The sequence below is a fragment of the Rhodnius prolixus genome, unplaced genomic scaffold (genome assembly GCF_049639745.1).
Source record: "Rhodnius prolixus isolate KJV_2025 unplaced genomic scaffold, Rpr scaffold_14, whole genome shotgun sequence".
In the NCBI taxonomy this organism is placed as follows: Eukaryota; Metazoa; Arthropoda; class Insecta; order Hemiptera; family Reduviidae; genus Rhodnius; species Rhodnius prolixus.
Genome location: NW_027411594.1, coordinates 9,553,514 through 9,575,729, shown reverse-complemented (window position 1 = coordinate 9,575,729; position 22,216 = coordinate 9,553,514). Strand labels below are relative to the sequence as shown.

Below are 22,216 nucleotides of genomic sequence, written 5' to 3'. Positions count from 1 at the left end.
GTTATGCGGTCAGTAGACAACCACTTCCTAGTGCCTAGAAATCCTCATTTCACCCAATAGAACGTAACTACGCCCAGCTTTCTTCTAGAAACGGTCTCATGCCCGCCTAAGCCCTTTAGTTAGCCAGAAAATCGGTGATATTATCCAAGGGGAAGCCTGTGGTGTCTTGGAGGATATCCTTTTTCGGCACCATAATCTCAGTGCACATACCTTGGATTGGTAAACGTTTGAGTTTTCTTTGGGTTCCCTATACCAAGTATCTTTTATTGGCGCTTCAAAAATTCTGTAGATACCACCTGACGTTATACCCAAATTCCAGAAGATGTCGCTCTAAAAATGATTGATTCAAAATTAAAAAACAAAATGCATATCACAACTTAGTTTATCGATTGTTTAATTTTTGACACATCATTTAATAAGTAGAAGTTTAGTGCAGCAGAAGGAAGTAAAAATCGTCGGTTTAAGTTCATTCTTCGATTAAAGTGAGTGTTACTTCGCTTTATCTAGAAGTTAAGCGTAAAAAAATAGTTAATTAACCTTGTCAAATAGTAAATAATATAGTTTTCTTCAATTAAATTCTTAATCCAGGGTTCTTCCCAAAATGTATTATACATAAATATAAAATAGATAAAGATCTGCTTATTTTTAGGACAGCTAATTATTACAGTTAATCAATGAAATGGACAACATCAAATTACAATTGAGCAATGAATAATTACTACAACTAGTTATTTATTCGTTATTAACTCTTTATAGCAAAAAAAAAAAAAAAATCCAGATTTAAACAAAATTGGTTGATACTTTCGTTTGTCATACGTTGTATAAAGCAGAAAATGAAAAATACAGATCTTCCATTTTATTGCAGGCCAAAGAGGGCGTGTTGTTACATACGTGGTTTAATAAACAGTTCTCGCTTCTGATTGGCTCTTCAGCCCACACCTACTTTTCACACCTCCATTCTGTACTGTGGTTGGCCAATTCTTTATTATCAATTATTTCTATGAAAAATAATAGTTCATTTTTTTTTACTAATTCCCCCCCCCCATAGGTATTTAATGAAGTATTCAAATATGGAATAAAAATTTTTCTCAATAAAAACATGGAAAATAAAAGATTTTTCTCGCTTAATGTCTTGTTTTCTGTACTAATAATGTAAGGGTGATCAAGGAAATTGGGGGAAAAATTGGTATTTTCTTGGGAAGTAGGTAAAAGAAAATTGTGGTTCATATTTCACCTGTTTGTTACCCACCACTTTGTAAATTTAACGAATCATAAAGATTTAATGATTAATAGTTTCATATTTGTTATCATAAGTAATAGAAGGTAGAAAAATGGGAAAATACAGATCTTCCACTTTATTATAGGCCAAAGAGGGCGTGGTGTTACCTACAGAGCGGGTAGGGCGTGGTTTAATAACACTTTTCGCTTCTGATTGGCTCTTCAGCCCACCTACTTTTCACACTTCCATTCTGCACTGTGGTTGGTCAATTCTTTATTGTTAATTATTTCTATGAAAAATAAAAGTTTAATTTTTTTTACTAATTTTTCCCCCGTAGGTATTTAATGAAGTATCCAAATATGCAATTAAAATTTTTCTCGATATAAACATAAAAAATAAAAGATATTTCTCGCTTAATATCTTGTTTTCTGTACTAATAATGTAAGAGTAGACAGGAAATTGGGAATAATGGGTATTTTCTTGGGAAGTAGGTAAAAGAAAATTGTGGTTCATATTTCACCTGTTTGTTACCCACCACTTTGTAAATTTAACGAATCATAAAGATTTAATGATTAATAGTTTCATATCTGTTATCTCAATCAATCAAAGTTAACTGAACTTTACTGAACAAATATTTTGTATTTGAAAATGGCCAGCATAAGGGTCTGTGATATCTAATAAATTCTGAAAAATGTTAATGAAAATTTAATGCAGTAAAATTACTTAAATACCAATGGTTTATATAATTTCAAAATAAATATGAGCTACTTCGAACGTTTCTAAATGGTTTGTAATTACGAGCTGAAGTATGAATGAAATGTTGGGTCCTTGCTGATTTGTGTACCTTTTGTTTTCTAATCAACCCTTATACTTAACTTTTTAAACTGTTAGTCTTGTCAAGGAGATAATCTGTCCACTCTAAGGCATGTGGATTGGAGCATACGATGAAAGATTGGGGATTGCCGAAACGGGAGTTTGCAGTGAGATTTTTTTGTTTTAACTCTTGAGGTCAGTTTCGGTAAATAGTGATATTGATGGAAAGCGATGGAGCAGAATTTTTGATGAAATATATTGAATGGAGAAGGGGGGAAGGATGAAAAGGCCCAACTTGAGAAGATAAATTCATTTCCGGTTTTTCCACTTTAAAGAGCTAGAAGAATGAATGGTGGCTAAAGAGTCAGGAAATATGAAATATACTTTTGAATGACTTTTCTTAGCTGGAGTGGCTGGAGAAAGGCCGCGAGATTATCCTTGCGGGGCCAGTTCTTTATTTTAAATCAAAGTTTTGTTTGGCAGTTCCTCTCTTCGGAGGCGGCTTTCAGTCTTCTGAATTAGCATAACCTTCTTCTTAGCTTCCTCTTCCTACGTCTTATTACGCTCTCATGCTCATCCACCTGATCTCTCAGCACTGAGTTTGCCCTCTTCTCTGCCATCAAGGCAGCAGACAAACAGTTCCCAGGCCTTGTAATAAAGCAAGCCCATGCGCTGAAGAGGAGGAGGAGAGACTTTGGAGGCGGCACCGATTTAACCACAACCTACTAACGGAAACTCAAACATTCGCTTTTTTTCCTCTTAGCAGCTTTTCTCCTCCCTAACCACAATTTTATATTACTTTTCTTCTTAGGAAAAAGTTTTTCTTTTTTCACCTCACTTTATCCAATAATTTTTCTTCTACTTCTCTTGAATCGCGCATAAGTAGTAGAAATTAAAAGAAAATATATAATCTCCCATTGGTCCGGCGTTCCAGCTTTTCCACTTCCTCGCACTCAGGATAAGGGTGCACATTTCCGATTTAAAGTTTTCTATGGAAATATACATGTACTCGTAAGAAGGTTTTCAAAGACATTTAAAATAACATTTTCACAGTCAGAGGACCTCCCAAAACGTGTATTTCTGGTGGAAAATTAATATTGAAAACCGTTCTCGAATAGATAAAATTGTAACTTTGATCTTAAATACCTCGACTAATCAAAACGGAATTAACGTCATTTTCCACAGTTTTTTATGTAGTTCACCTAATCATTGTCAAAACCAGAGATCCTTATAAAAACCCAATCGGGTTTTTGCCCGTAACTCCGCAAAAAATGAAGATACAGCAACAGGGGTGGGAAATTTAAAAACTAAACAAAAAAAAACATATAGTTTACTTCGTGGGTTTTTTCGAAATTCCGCTTTCCTAAAAAGTTATTAGCGATTGGTGCGTTTTAAATGGATCACCCTGTATATTAAGGGTTTTTCCGATCACATGAAAAGTGATTTTCCATAAACTAGTATGTGAGTTTGTCTTGTATAACTAAAATTGCTGAAATTTTCATATTTGATTTAGAGACTCAAAAATAAGCTTTTCAGACAAAAATCAGCCACCTAAAAGTGCCAAAAGTGGTACTTTATTGTTGGCGATATCCTGGAAAGTAGCAGAACTTTGGTCTGCCACTTAATTGGGAAGCTTTATCCCAGGATGACGGATGTGAGATCGCTTTTGAGGGATGAGCCCTACAATAAAGGGTGGAGACTATGCAGGAATTGCATAATAACTACTTCTTACTCACAAAGTTGGTAACCAATCAAATATAGTCGCACGTCCCGCCCAACTGAACCAAATTCCCGGTGAGAAAATTCAAAATTGAATAACGGGAAATATTAGGAGAATTTATGTACCCAAACATAAATGGTACTTTCTAGAGTGTTGCCATTTTGTAGATGTTTCGCCTACGGATTCTTTTAATAGAAAACCTTCCTACGCAATTGAAAATCAGCACATTTCTGTTACAATTTCAGCCCATGCGCAGTTAGTGCCTGTGTAGGTGGCACAAGATGCGAGGGTTCTGATTTCATTTGGAGGCAAATCAATGCTAATCAGCAATGTGTTACTTAAATACTTAGCGACTGGGAAATAAGTGGCCCTCAAAATACTTAGTTTTTACAGATGTGTTTCCTTCCTCTGGCACTCGTGAAAAAAGAGACACGTTTACATACAGATAATTCACGGGCAATACAAGTTTTGGGACCCCTTCTGAATACGAAGGAAATCTGTGGTCCTTTACCACATTATCAAAAGGATCCGTGGCCCTTTAGGATTAAGATTAAGATTTTGAACCGGGACGAGACGCCCCACGGCACCTCAGCCACAAGAGGCTTACTGTGCCCTCCCCTTTTTGGATCTAGTGGACGAAACCTCCCGCTACTACAGAGGTTGAGGTACTTTCCCTACTAGTTCTTTTTGCGCTACTATCTCCTTTGGTCTCAAAAGATCCAAAGGTTTCATAGCGCAATCACTCGATTGCAACACAGTCGAACAAGAGATGAGAAGCCGTCTCCTCGTCCTTCCGTGGCCCTTTACTTTACTGTCAAAGGGCTCCGTGACCATTCACCTTACTGTCAAAGGAGGTAGAACAAAGAAGCTAAGAACTCCTTTCTTAAACACTCCACTGGCCAAAAGTCGAACTGTAAAGAAACCAATGGGATCCAGTTCAGACCCAAAAATTTTGAAGCCAAATCAGCTGATTTTGTTTGGCACACATTTCAGGTGAAATTCATTTATTAGACAATTTCTAAGAAGTGAATGACTGTTTGACTCTTCTGAAAAGTGTGCCATTTCACGTCTTCTAGCTACATGAAGTGACGTCACTTAGTAGTTTGACCTCACTCTCAGTACATCAGAGATCATAAAATGGTCAGAGATTTATGTATATAAGCCGTAAAGATTTATTGCAGCACATGAGTTAATGTGATCAACATCTCATGCTAAATATATACTATAAATGTTAGTTACATCCGAATAGACATTTCTGGCACATTGACGTTTAGCAAACATATTCTACTAATGCTGTTACCTACATCTGGTTTCTATGCATGCACATATATACCTATGCACAATTACCGTCTAGTGTGAAAGGTTAATTAACTGAAACCCAAATTAACAATAAACAGAGGTTAATTGATCGAATGTTTAATTCTTATCCCTACAGAACAAGCCATGTAAATTATATCCAGCCTTAAATTAACATAAAATATGGTAAATTATTATGTAAAGTTAGAACAATCAATTATTATTATTAATCGATTATTATTATTCGATTATTATAATAAATCGATTATTATAATAAATAGATTATTATAATAAATCGATTATTATAATAAATAGATTATTATAATAAATAGATTATTATAATAAATCGATTATTATAATAAATAGATTATTATAATAAATCGATTATTATAATAAATCGATTATTATAATAAATCGATTATTATAATAAATCGATTATTATGATAAATCGATTATTATAATACATCGATTATTATAATAAATCGATTATTTTAAACTTCAATTAAGTTAATTCAATTGAATAAGAAAAATTGAACCGATTAAGATCGTAAAAATTCAAGTTCAGACTTGCAGTTAGTTACCAATATGAAAGTTTCACGTCGATTGAAGTGTTTCTTTTTAGTTTTAAGTTTTCATCAAAAATAAAAGTTTTATGGTCTCATGAGAGTTCGAAAACCGGATTTTACTTTTCTCTCCCTTCACAAAAGGGAAGTATGCTTATTTATTTCCGGCGTACTCTCGTTGCAGGAAAGAAGACCCGATTTTAGGTCCCCATGAGTTAAACAAAAAAAAAGATAAGATGCTTACAAAATGATCTGCTACATGATTGTACGTAGATCGATAACTTCATTGTAAGCATCTGTTCCGGAAAAAAAACTAGCTTTGAAGGCAATTGGTAATGGTGGGGAATAGGCTTAATCAAATTCAAATAAAATTTAGAATTTGAAGAGTTAAAAAAACCACGTGAATTTCGCACAAAGTTTTGATTAAAAATGGCAACCGGATGTTGCTCTTTCTGAAAAAAAATATTTTACGATTTTGAGCCAACAAATTGTTATTACGTCACAAATATGGGAATCTGTAAACTTTGTTTGAAAAGAATTTGTTAGGAATCATTTTAGATTACTTCTGGGGATAACAGGGTAGTTACTGTTACGTATAAAAATGTAATTTCCGTTAAAATTTGTGAGCCCATCGTTTAACATTAAATGATAAAATCAATGAGTTGTTAAAATTGTAAGTTTGGGGAAAAAATGATTCCCGCAATTTTTTATAAATAATATTCTAGCTGATTTATTTAAATTAGTTTAACTTAAATCATACGATTTAAAAAGTTAATAATAGAACTGAAGTAGTCTGTGGAATTTGTACACTATAAACTGGAAAAATTAGAATATAATGGCCGAGAAAATTTTATTTCAAAAGATTTCCTCAGTGAAACAGGAAAAAGACACGCAAGCTGAGACTTCAAGAGCGTCTGGGAAAGCCCTGGAATCTGCGACTCCCCCCCCCTCTCCACCGCAACGAACATTAGCAAAGTTAATTACTTCCATTGTTGGATGCAATCAAAGCTTATCTAACTGATTAGCCACACACAGAACTGGTTACATAAACACGACCTTGGGGGAAAAATTGAAATTTAAATGGTTGCTAATGGTTACGGAGGAAAGTGTTTCAAACTGCGCACATCAGTTGGCGTATTTTCTATTTTTAGTACTTTTTTTAATAAAAGCTATTGAATAAATGCAATTTATGGATAAGATTGGATTATCTGGTTTTCCATCACAATCTACATAAATACGAATCCTTAATTAAACTTCCTGCGGAAGTAATCGTAATAATAAAAAGAAGGAAAGAAATTAGCTCAGTGATTCCAATGCGGAGATCCCGGGTTAGATTATTATTATTAAAGTAAAGTAAAGCAATAGTCTATTTTTTCAGGCGGGCTTTACGTCCAACTACCAAATTAGGTGTCGTGGACGGAGGCGACTAGCAAACATACTTCTTCAAATTCCTCATATTAACCATTAAATAAAATCCAAGGTTTAGACTAGAAATCGAATCCACTAAACCAACAATACATCTTAGCTTTGCGGGTCTAGCCTATAACCGCTCGGCTAATGGGGCGCCTTATTACTATTATTATTATTATTATTATTATTATTACTGTTATTATTATTATTATTATTTTTTTTTTGCGCATCAACAGCTGAGGTTATTAGCGCCCGGAGCTTTTTTCAGTGCACTGCCGGCCTCCGGACAGTGTTCTCTCGTTACAGACAACACTGTCCATCACCGGACAGTGAGCTGTAAGAAGCTCCTAGGAAGAGAAAATCTAAGGGTCAGCTGCTGGATTCGAACCCGGGACCTCCGCGTGGGAGTCCAGTATGCTAACCTCATAGCTAATCCCTTTCCTTATTATTATTATTATTTACTTTTAATTAAGGCACATCAACATCTGAGATCATTGGCGCCCGGAGCTTTTTACAGTGCACTGCCGGCCTCCGGACAGTGTTCTCTCGTTACAGACCACATGGTGAGCTTCTAGCGAAAAATCAAAGAGCAATCAGCTGGACCACCATTTTAGTCCACAATGTTCCATTTGTTTGTTATCTTTGTCGATTTTTTTTTTGCTAGCTCAATAGATCTGTTATCGCCTGAGATAGTTTGGAATACAATTGTGCCTGGCTGAGCGCAAATATACCCGTTCTGTGCACTCCTGAGTTTGTAGGTGTGTGTAAGCCATTGTAATCGTTGCAAGTGTGTGAAATATGGCCAAATACTCACATTATATTCTCGCCGCCGTACAGTGGGCACAATAAATGTGTGAAGAAGAACCCAGGTTTCTATCGCATACCTAACTGTCGGGAGAATAGACGAACTCTGTATATAGGCACGATGTTGCCCCCACCCAGCTATTCAGTAACAGGTACAGTGCGGGATCCCATCACTTTACACAAACCCAACAACTCCCAGCCAAATCCCATAATCGTTAGCCACGCTCCAGAAAGTTACACACATATCCACAGAAACTATTCCTGGATACGCCACTGCGTTCGAACTGATCAGATATCCACCAAACTCGGCCTGCTACAATAAAAAAAACAAATAACATTGAAGTTTTCTGAGGAGGTGGCGGGGGGGGGGGGTGGACAAGCCCGGATTTCCCATCAAGATTGATTTACACGTGGGACCAACCCCCCCCCCTGCCCTAGCCACTATTGCTTCAGTGTTTTTGGTTTTGTTTATGTTCGTTGAAATGTTATTTCAAAAGTGAACCCCTATCTCCGCTTTTGCTGATGGTGTCAACAAAGATGAAAGATAAATTCAGTACAATCGCACGTGCAGTTGTGGACGAAACTTTGGTAAAACGATCTGTTTCCGATTTCCCAATTATACTGTTCTTTTCTCCGCGTAGTACCTGTAGTGACACCATTTAATAATCATATTTTTTTCTGCAACCATGTAGGAATGTTCTCATTACTCAATAAAAATCAGCTGTATAATGCCCAACTTTACCTCACTAGTGGGGAAATATTCCCATTAGTGTCACTTTCCTCACTAGTGAGTGAAAAAACTTTATTGTGCTCCCTTGATATAAGAAGTTTTGTTATTAAATATTTTCTGTAAAACTTTAATAAGCTTATTTAACGTAACTAAATAATTAAAAAACGAAAATTAAAAAAATAAAATAAAAATTGAAAGGAATATAGAAATAAAAATAATACTTTAATAAATAATTAGATATTTTTAATTATAACAGTAAAAAGGTTATAGTGTTACCTTATAGATATTTAAAATGGATTCTAGTGATTCCTGTTTAGTTTTTTTTTTTAGTTAATAACCGTAATGGTTGCAGAAAAAATATAATATTTAACTCGAGTGTAAAGTATTTTCCTCACACTCGGCAATTTGCACTTGCACTCGCCTCGCTTCGCTCGCTCGAGCGTGCAAACCCTGACTCCCTGTGAGGAAAAGTACTACTTTCCACACTCGTTAAATAAATAACTATTATTTGCCTAAAGAAATATCTGTGTGGCAAGGAGACTGTCCTGCACATGTAGAATGTTTTCTTTTAAAAACAAATTTCCCAGGGAAACCTCATCTCAGAAAGATTTCCTGAAGATTGAATATATTTTCAAGGAGTGAAGTCAAGCGGAAGTGGTATGAGGATACTCGAACAAATTTTCCCAGGTGATAAAAAAGGAAGTAATGTAAAAAGAAAACTACGAAATCAAGTTGAAACGGAAATAAACCTTTTAGGAAAAAGCTTTATAAAAGTCAAAGCTTGTATTAAAACTTAGATAATGTTATCTGGTCCAATCAGACCAGCTGAGAGCTTGACACAGCTGGTCTTATAAGGGAGCAGAATTAAGAAAATGGTAAAAAGAGATTAATTTTGCAATAAGATTCACTTTAAATAAATTAATTTAAAGAAAAAAATAAAAAGCTTTTAGTTGAATTAATAAAATGGACAATTAATTGCGTCATTAAAAACAACCAGATCGAACGTCATGACGGCAACCATTACGCGGTGAAATTATTTATTAGAGAAAATGTTCTAAATGTAATAAAAATGGTGGAAAGGGTTTAATTAAGTTGTAAATAATAATTGGTAACGATTAGGATTGAACGCAGTCCCATTATTAGGGGCTGCAGATTACAATAATGACTTGTTGTAGGTCTGTCAGTTCAATGAACCAGAAAAAAAAACAAGAACTCGATTAACATTCTTCCTTACCTGGAAACTCATTAAGAAAAGACTCTGGTTATCATTTCTCTTATAGGAATAAATGTTTTAGAACAAAACTTAACGCTCTCTGAAAAATCTAAAAATGGTACCTAAAATTTCTCTTTAAACTTTGTATTTAGAAGACGCATAGATGGACTGGAAATTAAATTTAAAGGCGGTTAGATGAAGAATTAAAGCTTCCCTTATTTTGTTCATTTCGTTGTAGTCTTCCGGTTTACGAAAAAGTAAAATGTAAGTTAGAATAGAATCTGTTCCGTACAAGTGTGATGTTGAAAAAAAAAGTGGTTCCCGGAAGTCATGTGGGTGTACCAATTCGATTTTTTTTTTAAGCGCACTTTCTAATAATAATTTTTTTCTGGAAAATTTATTTCCGGGGGGTTTAAGTTTGATCGCTAAGAAAAGTTTAAATGGGGCAGAAATTTGTAAATTTTAAAATTACGATCCCATGTGGCTGCATTGTTTTAAGTTTTAAATGAAAAAATAGTTATTTTGTAGGATTATAATATTGTAACTGTTTTTGTGAGAAATGTAAATAATAAAGTAAAGTAATCGCCTATTTTTTCAGGCGGGCTTTACGTCCAACTACCAATTAGGTGTCGTGGACGGAGGCGACTAGCAAACATACTTTACTGTAAATTTCTCACATTATCCATTAAATAAAATCCAAGGCCTAAGACCGGGAATCGAATCCACTAACCAAGAATACATCTTAGCATTGTGGGTCTAGCCTATAGCCGCTTGGCTAATAGGGCGCCTTACAAGATTAAAACCATTAAATAAAATCTAAGGTTTAGACTAGAAATCGAATCCACTAACCAACAATACATCTTAGCATTGCGGGTCTAGCCTATAACCGCCTAACATACTTTACTGTAAATTTCTCATATTAACCATTAAATAAAATCCAAGGTTTAGACTAGGAATCGAATCCACTAACCAACAATACATCTTAGCTTTGCGGGTCAAGCCTATAACCGCTCAGCTACCGTGGCGTCTTTGTGAGAAATGTATAAAGTAATGATTGACAAATGGAATTTTAGAATCTATGTATTCCATAGTTCAGAAACTATCGACATTGTTAAATCAACTATTGGAAGATGTGGTTGTTTTAATGTGTAACGATATTAGTTAAAACGAACTGTCTACAGTTGTAAATTTCTTCGAATAACTTGCAAAATTAATATCTAAAACTTTTGGTATCAAGTTGTAAATAGTTTCAAATCTAGTTGTAAACTATTTGCGCAGCATTATGTATTAGTAGTTGGCTAGCCTGGCTGGTTAGAGAGGCCAGGAAATTCATTCTATCAGGGCAATTTCGATCAAGTTCCGTCGATGGTAGTAGTATTATTACCTTGATGCTGTGGCCCCAGGATTGTAATTCAATCTGACCGCAAAGTTATGCTTTAAACAAGAGAGGGCGGGAGGGCTTCCAGGCTGTCATTAACTCCTGGGAGCTGAATCCCTCAGGAGCTGGGCTATAGGAGCAGTGGAACTGGTAGAAATACTTCTCATAAACGTTCTGCCTATATTTACTTATCGTAATCACGTTAATCGTTACAATTAAAGTTTTTAATAATATAGAAATCAGATTGCACGTCTTGAAAGATTATTCAAACGCAAGTAGTAAATGATCTCAATATTAAGCTTGAGTAACTGACGATTTTTTTCATTTTAGAGTGAAAAACAGTTTGGGGCAAAAAAACACATTTTTGAGGATTAAGAGACCTCAAAACGGGAGATACAATAATAGAACATTTGACAACAAATTCTCTCGCCTGAACTCAAAGCAAGGAAAAATCTGTCCACAAAGAGGAGCTGTTTCCAATTTCGGTAAAATTTAACATCTCTTACCTGTGACAAAGGAAAATGAAAATTTCCACAAATCCAGATAAAGCGGGAACTTCAACCAACCACAGGAATAAGCGGAAAGAACGCAAAAGAGAAAAAATATAATGAGTCAACAGAATACTGGACAAGTCCCAGCAGGAACATTAACTACCATTTCCAGGCACCCTTCAACAGAAATCAACTTACTGTAGAACCCTCTATAAAAAAAATATACCTAATTTTGGCGATATTAAACTGACAAACCAAGATGGCTGTGAAAAGGGCCGCAAGCAAAGGCCAGTTTAGCTTCTATTTGGAACACAGCCCTGAATTCCAGTCATACTCGGCTACAATGCAGAGTATTTTGCAAAGTTCCACCCCCACCCCCCCACAGCCAATAGATTACAGTTCTACAGTGAATTTAACCAACGAAAAGCTCCCAGATATCCGCAGGGAAACCAGAGATAAGATTTTAGCAGGCGAACGGCTAATCTTTTCACATTAACTCATGAATGTGTATGAACAAGGGAATAATTTCTCCAGGTTGAATTTGAGGAAAACCCTGTATATGGTAGGTAACTTGATCGTACAATAAGCGCCTACTAAGCGAGCTGCTTTTAAAAGATTTTCTATTTTCATTTTTTCTATTATAGTATGAGGAAGTAAAATTAAAACTGAAAAATTTTCTCTTTTGCACAGGATGTAGCCAAATCCTGGGACCTCCCTCATTAACACCTAAAAATAAGATTAACTCTCAAACAGCGTCCAGAATTAATCCAGAGGCTTCAGAAGTTATGACCGCTCCTCTTCCACAGTAACGCGTGTCCTGCAGAGACCTGCTCTCTTCATGCGGGACTATCTCCATCCCCCGGGGGAAGCTACTAAAATGTGTGGAGTATGGGTGCTATAACAACATACCAGGTCAAGAGGAGTTACTGGGGATAAGCCGAGATGGGATGACAGCTAAAGTGGAGTATACTATATACCTGGAGCTGTTTTAAAATGCATAGCGCTCGGCTGTCCACCTGGGGCACATACCAGTCCCATGCAGTCGCACATCAGGACTGAATGGGACCCCAGCAAATTCCAGCACGCCACCGCTGCCGTTGTCCACCTACATCACTCACAGCACTAAAAACCGTCTCTTCCGCTCGCTTCACCTGCAAAGCCGTACCTATCCATCCCATTTCCATATTATTTAAATAATTGCTATCTCAACAATTTTAATAAATTTGTTAGATTAAGTGAACCGGTAGTTACAAAAGAAGTGAATGAGGAAGCGGCTATAGTAGAGTAGTCTGAAGTTGGGACCAATAAGTGAGAGATCCTGAGCTCCAGCTACTTCTACTGCTTGTGTAAAGTATTGCTTCCGCGCCCGGTGTCATGACACCCTAATTGGCAGTTGGACGTTAAGGCCCCCGCCTGGCAAAATAGCCATTACTTCATTTCCTTTTTCTTAACAAGGAAATAACTAAACTCCAGACAAACTAATTTTTGGAAACCTGAAAAACTTTCTACATAACAGATTTTCCTAGCTGTAGGGGGGAAAGACGATTTTTCCACTTTCCCTTTCTCAAATCGTAAATGAAGATATTGTAATCGTGTAGTTGGTCGATTATCTCGTTGATCTCACTGGAAACATTCATTTTGAGAACCCCTTAGAGTGTCTGTGATGGTTCACCTTATCTCAAAACCAAAAAAAAACGTAGAAAGGTCCACAATTTGATACTTCCCTTACGCACCAGGTGCGTCAGGAACCGGAAGTTCTCAACCGGAAGTTCTCAAGAGAATTTTTCACAAAAATAGCTTCAAACGATTCTCTCTAGTCTCCGTAAAGAATTATTTAAAAAAAAACAAATCAACTCTTTAAACCGATGTATAGAACTAAATTCTTCAACTTTTATTCCCGAACTTTTTCCCAGGAAAGTTCAATTCCCCCCAAAAAAAGAATAATTTCCGGTGACTCCCAAATATCGAAAAACCTCATGGTTACCAAAACTCCCATTAATGAGAATTAAGAGAGAATAAAAATAGAGTCTCACTTATGGAAACGCCATTGAAAGACTCTCGCCGAATGTTTTGCGTAGCTTTAACCAAAAATTTAAGATTGAGATTTTAAAGTATACTAAATTATTATATTTTATTTTTTTAAAAGAAGCACACAGCTGACTTATTACTAATAAATATGGAAGATTTATAATTAGGGTATAGTAACTGTGCCGACTACATGAACCTCATTATCTTTAAATTTCACTCTACAACAAACTTGAAAAACTCAAAAGAAAAGCTTAAAAAAAAATACGAGAGAAGTTGAAAAACTCCAGGTATTTACGAGAGATGGGGAAACTTTAAGATAGTTTCCCTTCTGTTTCTTTTTCTTCTTCTTATTTTTTTTAAAACCCAGCCCAGCCACTGCTGACTCAATCCTTACATAAATTTTAATTTTAATTCTTCCATTACTTTATCTCCAGAATTACGTCAAGTTTATGGCGTTGAATGTACGTAGCGCAAGCGGTTATACTTAATTCAAAAGAATTTAGTGAAGAAGTTTGGCTACATTTCTCCCGCATTTTTTGTTTTCTTATTTATTTATTTCCTTTAAACCATGTCTGCAGCTTCCGGGACTTCCTAATCTAGATCTACAATGCTAAAACTTCTCACATAAACTTTGGATAAGAAGACTCTTCGTAAAAGGTTAATACATTCATATTACTGTTACTTCTCTGGAAAATCTTCCTGCTGCTCCTGTTGGGGCGTCCCTGGCGGCCATTAAGTCTCTATGGAGTCCATGGAAGTTGATGAGAGGCTGTTTAGAGATTCTTAAGAGAACTGATCCTGACAAAATAAGCTCCTGAGTCCTTATTGGGAATCGCTAAGCCAGAGAAGGGAACCGAGAACTCTTTCGTGAGTTTATTCTGCAGAACCCTAGGGAAACCTAGGTCAGAGACAAGCGGAAAGCAGCTTACTCGCCGAAAATTATTCCAGGAAAGCTGGGGCGACTATTAGGATGATCTTAGTAGAGTGCTATTCACTGGCCTATACCACTTTCTGATAGAGGAAAGCCTGTGCAAGGTTCTGACAGGAAGAAAATGAAACGGAACTGCAATATATGAGTCAATTTGAAGGTTTGTCTCAAGCTTCAGCTATTAGGAGGAGAAAAAAATGTTACCTTCACATTTTGCCCACAGGAGCGTCCTATCAGACTACTAAGTCTATCCAGACCAGATAGGACGACCCTTAAATTCTAAGAACTGCGTAACTTTAATACAGGTGTGATGTTTATTAGATCAGGTTATGGTAATTCCAGTTTCTCGTCTACCTCGTTCTGGAGGCGTTGGTAAAAAGGAAGGCGAGTTTTATGGCCTTGGTCCATCCCATTATTTGCTTCCGGGGAATTTCCTCATCTTATTCAATCCGCGATATAATTAAATTGTTGATCACATAATCACTTTTAAATGGCATTTCAAGGCGAAGTGCTCCTAAAGGAAGTGTTTCGCTGAAAGCTGTAGATCGTCAAGATGAATACATTTTTCAACCAAATATCTGGAGACCTTTTAGAGAAAAGTGATTTAAAAAAAAAAATCGATTCATTAAAACACAAGATATGCTAATCGATTTTTTCGATACCTAACCGATATACCGATAAACATTTATTTCCGGTGGTGGGGGCAGGGGAAAAAAGTCAAAATAAAAAAAAACAACACGATCGCCTCACTTCCTTCGATCGATAGGTAAAGGGAAAGTTAGAACACGCCACCCGCAACCATTTTGCGAAATTATTGCGCCACTTCATCGGTCAGTTTAGCCTGATTTCATAACCCCCACCCCCCACCCCGCCGGCGCATAACTAAGCGGAAACAATCCAATTTGCACGGAAACCGATTTCAAATAGAAGTTACATCTAAAATTGTGTAGTAAGCGCCCTTAAGATTACAAAAAAAAAAAGAGGAAAAATTCTTTGAACGGTTTACGAACAAGAAAACAAACGACTTTTTCTTTTATTTTTCTTCTTGTGGTGATTTTCCACTATTTTCTCTAAAGAGGAACTTCTCTAATGTACCACTGTTGCATAATTTACACTTTAACCATCTATATGATGCGCGTATTAACAGACGAACAATAAAAACAGGTTCTTAATTCTAAAACCAAAGAAAATTGGCAAACTCTTTACAAAATCAGTTTTCCGAAACATTGAAAATCACTTTTATGTGGTACTCTTTCCGGAAAATATGATTAGAGAGTTTCCGTACGAACAGAAATTTCGTAAATCAGAAAGAAAAAAAAATGGCGACCTAAGAGAAGTTTGGGTATAGATTTTAGTTTTCAAGTTGTCGATGGAAACGATTTATAGATTAGCTTTTTATAGCCAAGGTTCCGGTACTGTTTGGTGATCACGACTGGTAGATCCAATAAAGGAGCTGGTACAGACAAATTTGCTCCAATTGGATAACAATGGCCGGATTAGAGTGCTCACTTGGTGCTGGCTGTACTGCGTATTTACCAGACCCCCCTATACAATATAGACCATTTTCAAATATCCATCTCATATCTTGGGCTACTCGCAGGAGTAAATCGATGGTGGTTCCAGTTCCAGAAAAACCGGATGTGACTACTCACACGATTTTCCCTTACTACTGCTCTAAATTCTCTATAATCTCCAAATATTTGATAAATATTTAATTCTTGCCAGCATTACCCAGTTTTGTAACCGTCAATTACACTGAAACGTAAACTAACAGAACAGTATACGCCCTTTCCTCCTCCATTAGACATAAAAGGGTTTACCTAGAAAAGCCATTGTCATAAAAGAGTTGTAGATCTAAAAGTATTTAATGTGGTGGACAGGAAGTTAAGGGAAAAATCGCCACAAAAAGAAAAATCAATTTCTTTTTAAAGTTCTTTTGGTATCGCTGACTTTTCCTATTTCTAACATTTTTTTTTCTAATTTTAATAAAATTGGTTAATATTTTCCTTTATCAAAAGTAATGGAAAGTAGAAAAAATGGGAAAATACAGATCTCCCATTTTATAACAAGCAAAAGGGGGCGTGGTGTGTCATACATGGAAGGTAGGCGTGGTTCAATAAACAGTTCTCGCTTCTGATTGGCTCTTCAGCCCACCTACTTTTCACACTTCCATTCTGCACTGTGGTTGGCCAATTCTTTATTATCAATTATTTCTATGAAAAATAAGAGTTTAATTTTTTTTACTAATTTTTCCCCCGTAGGTATTTAATGAAGTATCCAAATATGTACTAAAAATTTTTCTCGATATAAATATAAAAAATAAAAGATTTTTCTCGCATAATGTCTTGTTTTCTGTACTAATAATGTAAGGGTTAACAGGGAAATTGGGAATAATGGGTATTTTCTTGGGAAGTAGGTAAAAGAAAATTGTGGTTCATATTTCACCTGTTGTTCCTCGCCATTTTGTTTGTTTATTTGTGTAGGGCTGTTATTTATCGATTATTTAAGATTTAATATTTAATAATTTGATACCTCCTATTACAATCGATGTAAGTTAAATGGGTACTTCTCTTAGTATACGAATATTTTGTAAATAAAAATGACCAGCTTCATAATTTTATTGCTATTATTATAATTTCTACAAAATCCATTTTCAGACTCGGAAAATCTTAAATTAGATATTTGCAGTGATAAATTCGTTAAAGAAAATTTTTTTTTAAAAAAAATTGTTTTTCACTTTCACTTGAATCACTTTCCACACTTTTCTCAGAAGGATCTATCTTGAGGAAAACTGATCGTTTAAAATGGTGATAGAATAATTTTATCCAGAGTTGGAAATTTCCTGTAAGCGCACAGCATCCAGAATAATTTAATTTTCTCATCAGAGTTTGAATTATGCATGCAAAATCATGAATATTTAATATATTTAAAGATCGACCGAGTAGGAGGTCACAGGTGAACATGGCAATGTTGGGAAAACATTTCCATCCGGCGGAAAATATGTGAAAGGTTTTTTTAACTTTATCTTCCAGTATTGGGAAGTATAGCAATCGAGTTGAGTTCCTGAGATGGAGTTTTTTCAAACAGAAATAACGTATCTGCTCTTTCCGCTTTGTCTTTGTGGTTTACGGACGGTGAGGGCCCTCTAATGAAACTGGGTCTGGAGTGTTTGGTCTAAGCAGGATCTCCCAGTGACTTCTAAACTGGAAATTCGCCCATTAGAAAACTGCGTTCTTCAGGAAAATAAAAAAACCGTGGATTATTAATTCCTCCCTAAATCTAGGCTGCAGTCAGCTCGAAATCTGAGACTGGGAATGTCTCGGCCTATTCATGGACGAAAATGAGTTGGCCGACGTCCTGTTGAGCTAAATTCCCATTTCCTAGAAAGAGATCTCTCCCAGAGGAACTTAATAAGAATAAGAAGTAAGTCTACTTACTTTCGACCTTCAGGTATCAATTAGCGTCAGTAAGGGGGAGGGGGGCCCGGTAGATCTCCATTATTGTATGCCAAGTTAAAATCTCACAAACATACAGAATACGTGAGCTTTTTTATTTCACTCTGATAAATTCTTATTTGATAGACGATTGCCCAAGGTGTAAGACCACTAAAACCGTAAAAATCTGTCATGTTACTAGAAATTAAGATAAATCACTACAATGGCTGAAGCTGTTTATAAACTCGGACAAAAAAGTCAATAAATAGATAAGCGTAGCAGCGGATGTCCAGGTAAGAGCCGGAAATCCAGACCCAATGAATAGTGTGAAGGCCTTATTCGATCTGAAGGTCACATTAGTCATAGCAGCGTGTTAGAGTTACTTTGGTGTCCAGGGTTAACCTGGTAGAAAGGTGTAATCAGTCGTAGCGCATGACTAGGATCAAAAGGTGGCTAGGATTAACTGGGTGGAAACTGGGGAGCTAGCGGAAATACTTGGTTGGTAACACTGTACAAATCTGTATAATAGCAACTAACCCAGGGTTGCCATAAAAAAGTGTTGCAACCAAAATTGTAGGCAAGGTGATTGCATTTTACGATCTAAGAAGTCTTCAAACTATCGTATTGCCAGTTTTAAATCTTTCCAATTTTTTTCGACACTTTAAAACCTTCTATCATCAGCGTAACAACTTTTCGTCTGTGTTTTACGTTGAAGCAGCTTTTCGAAAAGCATATTGTGTAGCGTTTGTCTGTGAGTTAGTAGCCATACGCTTTAACCAAAGGAAATCATTGAAATTCCAAATTGATTTTTATACATACAAAGAGGAAGCCGCTGAAAACAAAGTCAGTTCAGTGAAATCTGACGAAGTGGAAGAGTCATTTCCTCAAGCTCTGCTTGATTTTCCCCAAACAAAATTTTCTTTAAACCCTCCCTTGCCTACACTTTTCTTTTCATCTGTGGAATTTCCCAAAGAAAATTCATTAAGGGAAAGACGTGCTGACTGATCTTGAACTTTCTTGAATTAAGTTCTTTCTGAGGGGGCAAAAAAGATTAGCCAAAAGATTCAAGAGGATTATTTTTGCAATATTTAGAGGAAATATGAAATTATGCTCGCTAAGAAATAGGAAGTCATGGAAAGTCGCGGCAAAGAGATTTATTTAATTCTGGATTATTTCCGGTCGAGTAAGCTAAGCGCTTTTATACACAGAAAAGATTCTATGAACAAAGTTAAAGAAAAAATGTATATAATAAATACATGCAGTGTTAGTTAATTAAACTGGATAAATATTTATTTAGGGAGACAGAGAGAGAAGCGCGCCTGCACTAGGTACTTCCAACCGGAAAAGAGGATTAAATAAAACATTAAGATTCACCGGGGAAACTAACGATGAGTCAGTGGGGATGCAGAGAGGGTGGGCAAGTTAAAGAGAGCGTATGCTGACTTTGCTCGCAGTAGCGTTATTATGGACTAGACCCGCGCATTACTCGGAACGAGTAAGTACTTTACTCGTTCTGTTTACTTCGATACCACCAAAATGAAACGCCTTCAGAGGTAGCTAATTTTAAAAAAAAAACCACTCTGCAAAGCAAATAAGAAAATCAATCGACAAAATTTCAAACGTGCTTTTTGTTGGATGTTCATAACTGTTCTCGAAATGTTGTTTACAGAAAGGAACAACATTTGGTAAAGGCAAAACTTTATTTAAGGTATCCTGGCAACAAGAGGAAGTGGTAAAACTCAATATGACGCAAGCGAAACGTGAGAGCAAAAATATGTGAAAAGTACGCAATGACAGACCGGAAATTGGTGTAGCTGAAATTGATGTAAAAAGTAAAAATAAAAATAATAATTGGTTGTTTCACCTTCAGAGATGGCAAGCTGAAGATGAGCTGCCACAAGAACACAAAGATGGTGCCAAATCATGCCGCACGACTTCTGCAGGCCTCCGCCACTCCTACAACAAAAAACATGCATCAGCATATCCAGTAAATTATGTTGACGCTACATCATAGAGACGGAGTAAATGTATATTGTTTTATTCCAAGACTTCTTTCACCGTTATTGGCTAAAATAAATTTTCATCAAGACAATGGCCATATATTACTCCCTCTCTCTCTGTCTTACTGGCAGGAAGTGGGTGTGTTACCGCAAATGTTCTATCCTGAGTTTCCGGCGGAAATAAAAGTAGAATATAAATGCGAAAAGAAAAAAATAGTTTTAAGATAAGAGCGGAGTGTAGTGGTGAACATGGTAACAACACTCTACTGGAAAACCCCGAAGAGTGAAGTCAGTAGGAGCAAAAATATAACTTAGCAGTTAAGGTGGCGGAAATGGTAATTCTAAAACACTTAATTCTCTTTTCTTTTTCCGTGTTTTGTGGCGATGTGACGAGGATAACAAGGAGTAGTATCGGATGGACGTCCATCCCGGGTGTGCACTAACGGTTCCAGGATCTTATAGTGTGGTTGGACAGCGTGAAAACTCTTGTTCAGTTGGTCCAAGGTTTTATAAGTTTTCCCAGCGGATGTTGTGAACTTCGTGTTAACGAGAACGAAATCTTCTAGTCAAGTAGGATGCTCATCTAATCCGACTTAAGGCTGGCTTAAGACTGTTTTCCGTTTCCGACCGAGGCATACAGCTCTACCAAGTTCAGTCTATCCTGGATTCCAGCCGATGAGCGAGCAATGAGACAGCGGACGAACTAATAAATCTCTCAAAGGTCCCGGAACCCTACTGTTGCCTGCCTAGTCTTGTAAGTTCTCTCTTCACAGAGTATTTGAAGCCACATACCGAGGTCAATGACAGGCGAAAAGGGCATCCCTCACCCTTTAGTTCTTGTTGCTTTTGAGCTAACTCCTTCTGACCCACTCGGTCAATTCGGCTCGGCTCTTTTAACATTCAAGAAGAGCAAACAAATAAATAAAAAGAAAACATATTTATACGGCAGATCTAAAAATCAATCTAGAAATTTCTAACGTGCTTTTGTAGGATGTTCATAACTGTTCTCAAAATTGTGATTACAGTTGGCGAAGACAAAACCATATTTGTGTATCCTCTGAAATAATCCTCTCTGTTTTAAAGTCCTGATGAAGAACAAAATAGAGGATGAAACGTCGGCGTGAAGACTTCACCTTTTTTTTGTACCTCAACCCAAAACTAAATAATGTACAAACAATTCGACAAGAATGCTACCAATTTAAAGATTTGATCATTCAAGTAAAGTTTTTTAAGAAATAGTCTAGACACGAGTCTAGATAGAGTGGGAGGCGATGAGAGAAATGATGTACCTGTTGAATTCAGGGAACGCTGCTATTTAAATAGAGATATTTCTACCTGGGTGAGAAATAAAAGCCGCCCGCAAGGTCTGGAAATGTGCAAAGAAAACTGGAGAACATTTTTCTTTTCCGCTTTCCACGATATTTGAAGGAACTGAAATGCTGGAAAAGGGGGAGGAATCTGGGTTACACAGACAGGGATTTACTATCTGAACTAAAGAATAACTGAAGAATAACGTAGAATAAATATTCAGGGCGGCGTCCTGAATATGCACAAACTTGCCGGCGGAAAGGGATCTCAAAGAGCCCAGGGGGTGAGGAGGGTACAGGATGAAGGCTTAACAAGGAATACCATGAAATAAAGGAAGATAAGATAGTTGTTTATGTACGGCCATCTATATTGTGAAGTGCCATCTGCATGGAGCTAGTGTGCACTTGTTATATGATACAGTTAGCGGTGATATCGAGCGATCTCGAGGAGCATATTGTTATGGTAACTCGCCAATAACAAGCTACAAATGGCACCAGCCTCTCCCCCTTCTATTAAGGTCACCTCTCGATTTTATTTCTCATCCTCATTTCCACTTTGTTTTCTAATTTTTCACAGACTAACCTCTCATATGTAGGGTAAAGTAATTGCCTTTTTTTTCAGACGGGCTTTACGTCCAATCACCAATTAAGTGTCGCGGACACCAATTAAGTGCGACTAGCAAACATACTTTACTTTAAATTTCTTTTATTAACCATTAAATAAAATTCAAGGTTTAGACCGGGAATCGAACCCACTAACCAACAATACATCTTAGCATTGCGGGTCTAGCCTATAACCGCTCAGCTAATGGAGCGCCTTACAAGATTAAAACTATTAAATAAAATCCAAGGTTTAGACCGGGAATCGAACCCACTAAACCA

The 22,216-nt window shown here is 36.5% G+C and overlaps 1 protein-coding gene across 4 annotated transcripts in view; it reads right to left on the bottom strand.

The window, feature by feature from the left end:
* Positions 1-22,216, bottom strand: part of LOC141451837 (Ig-like and fibronectin type-III domain-containing protein 1) — a 286,881-nt gene that overhangs the window by 81,408 nt on the left and 183,257 nt on the right. For all 4 annotated transcript variants that reach the window (XM_074123551.1, XM_074123550.1, XM_074123553.1 and 1 more), the window contains one exon: positions 19,892-19,983. In XM_074123551.1, the coding sequence (XP_073979652.1) occupies positions 19,892-19,952 (61 nt within the window). In that variant the 5' untranslated portion in view covers positions 19,953-19,983. The remainder of the gene's footprint in view (positions 1-19,891; positions 19,984-22,216) is intronic.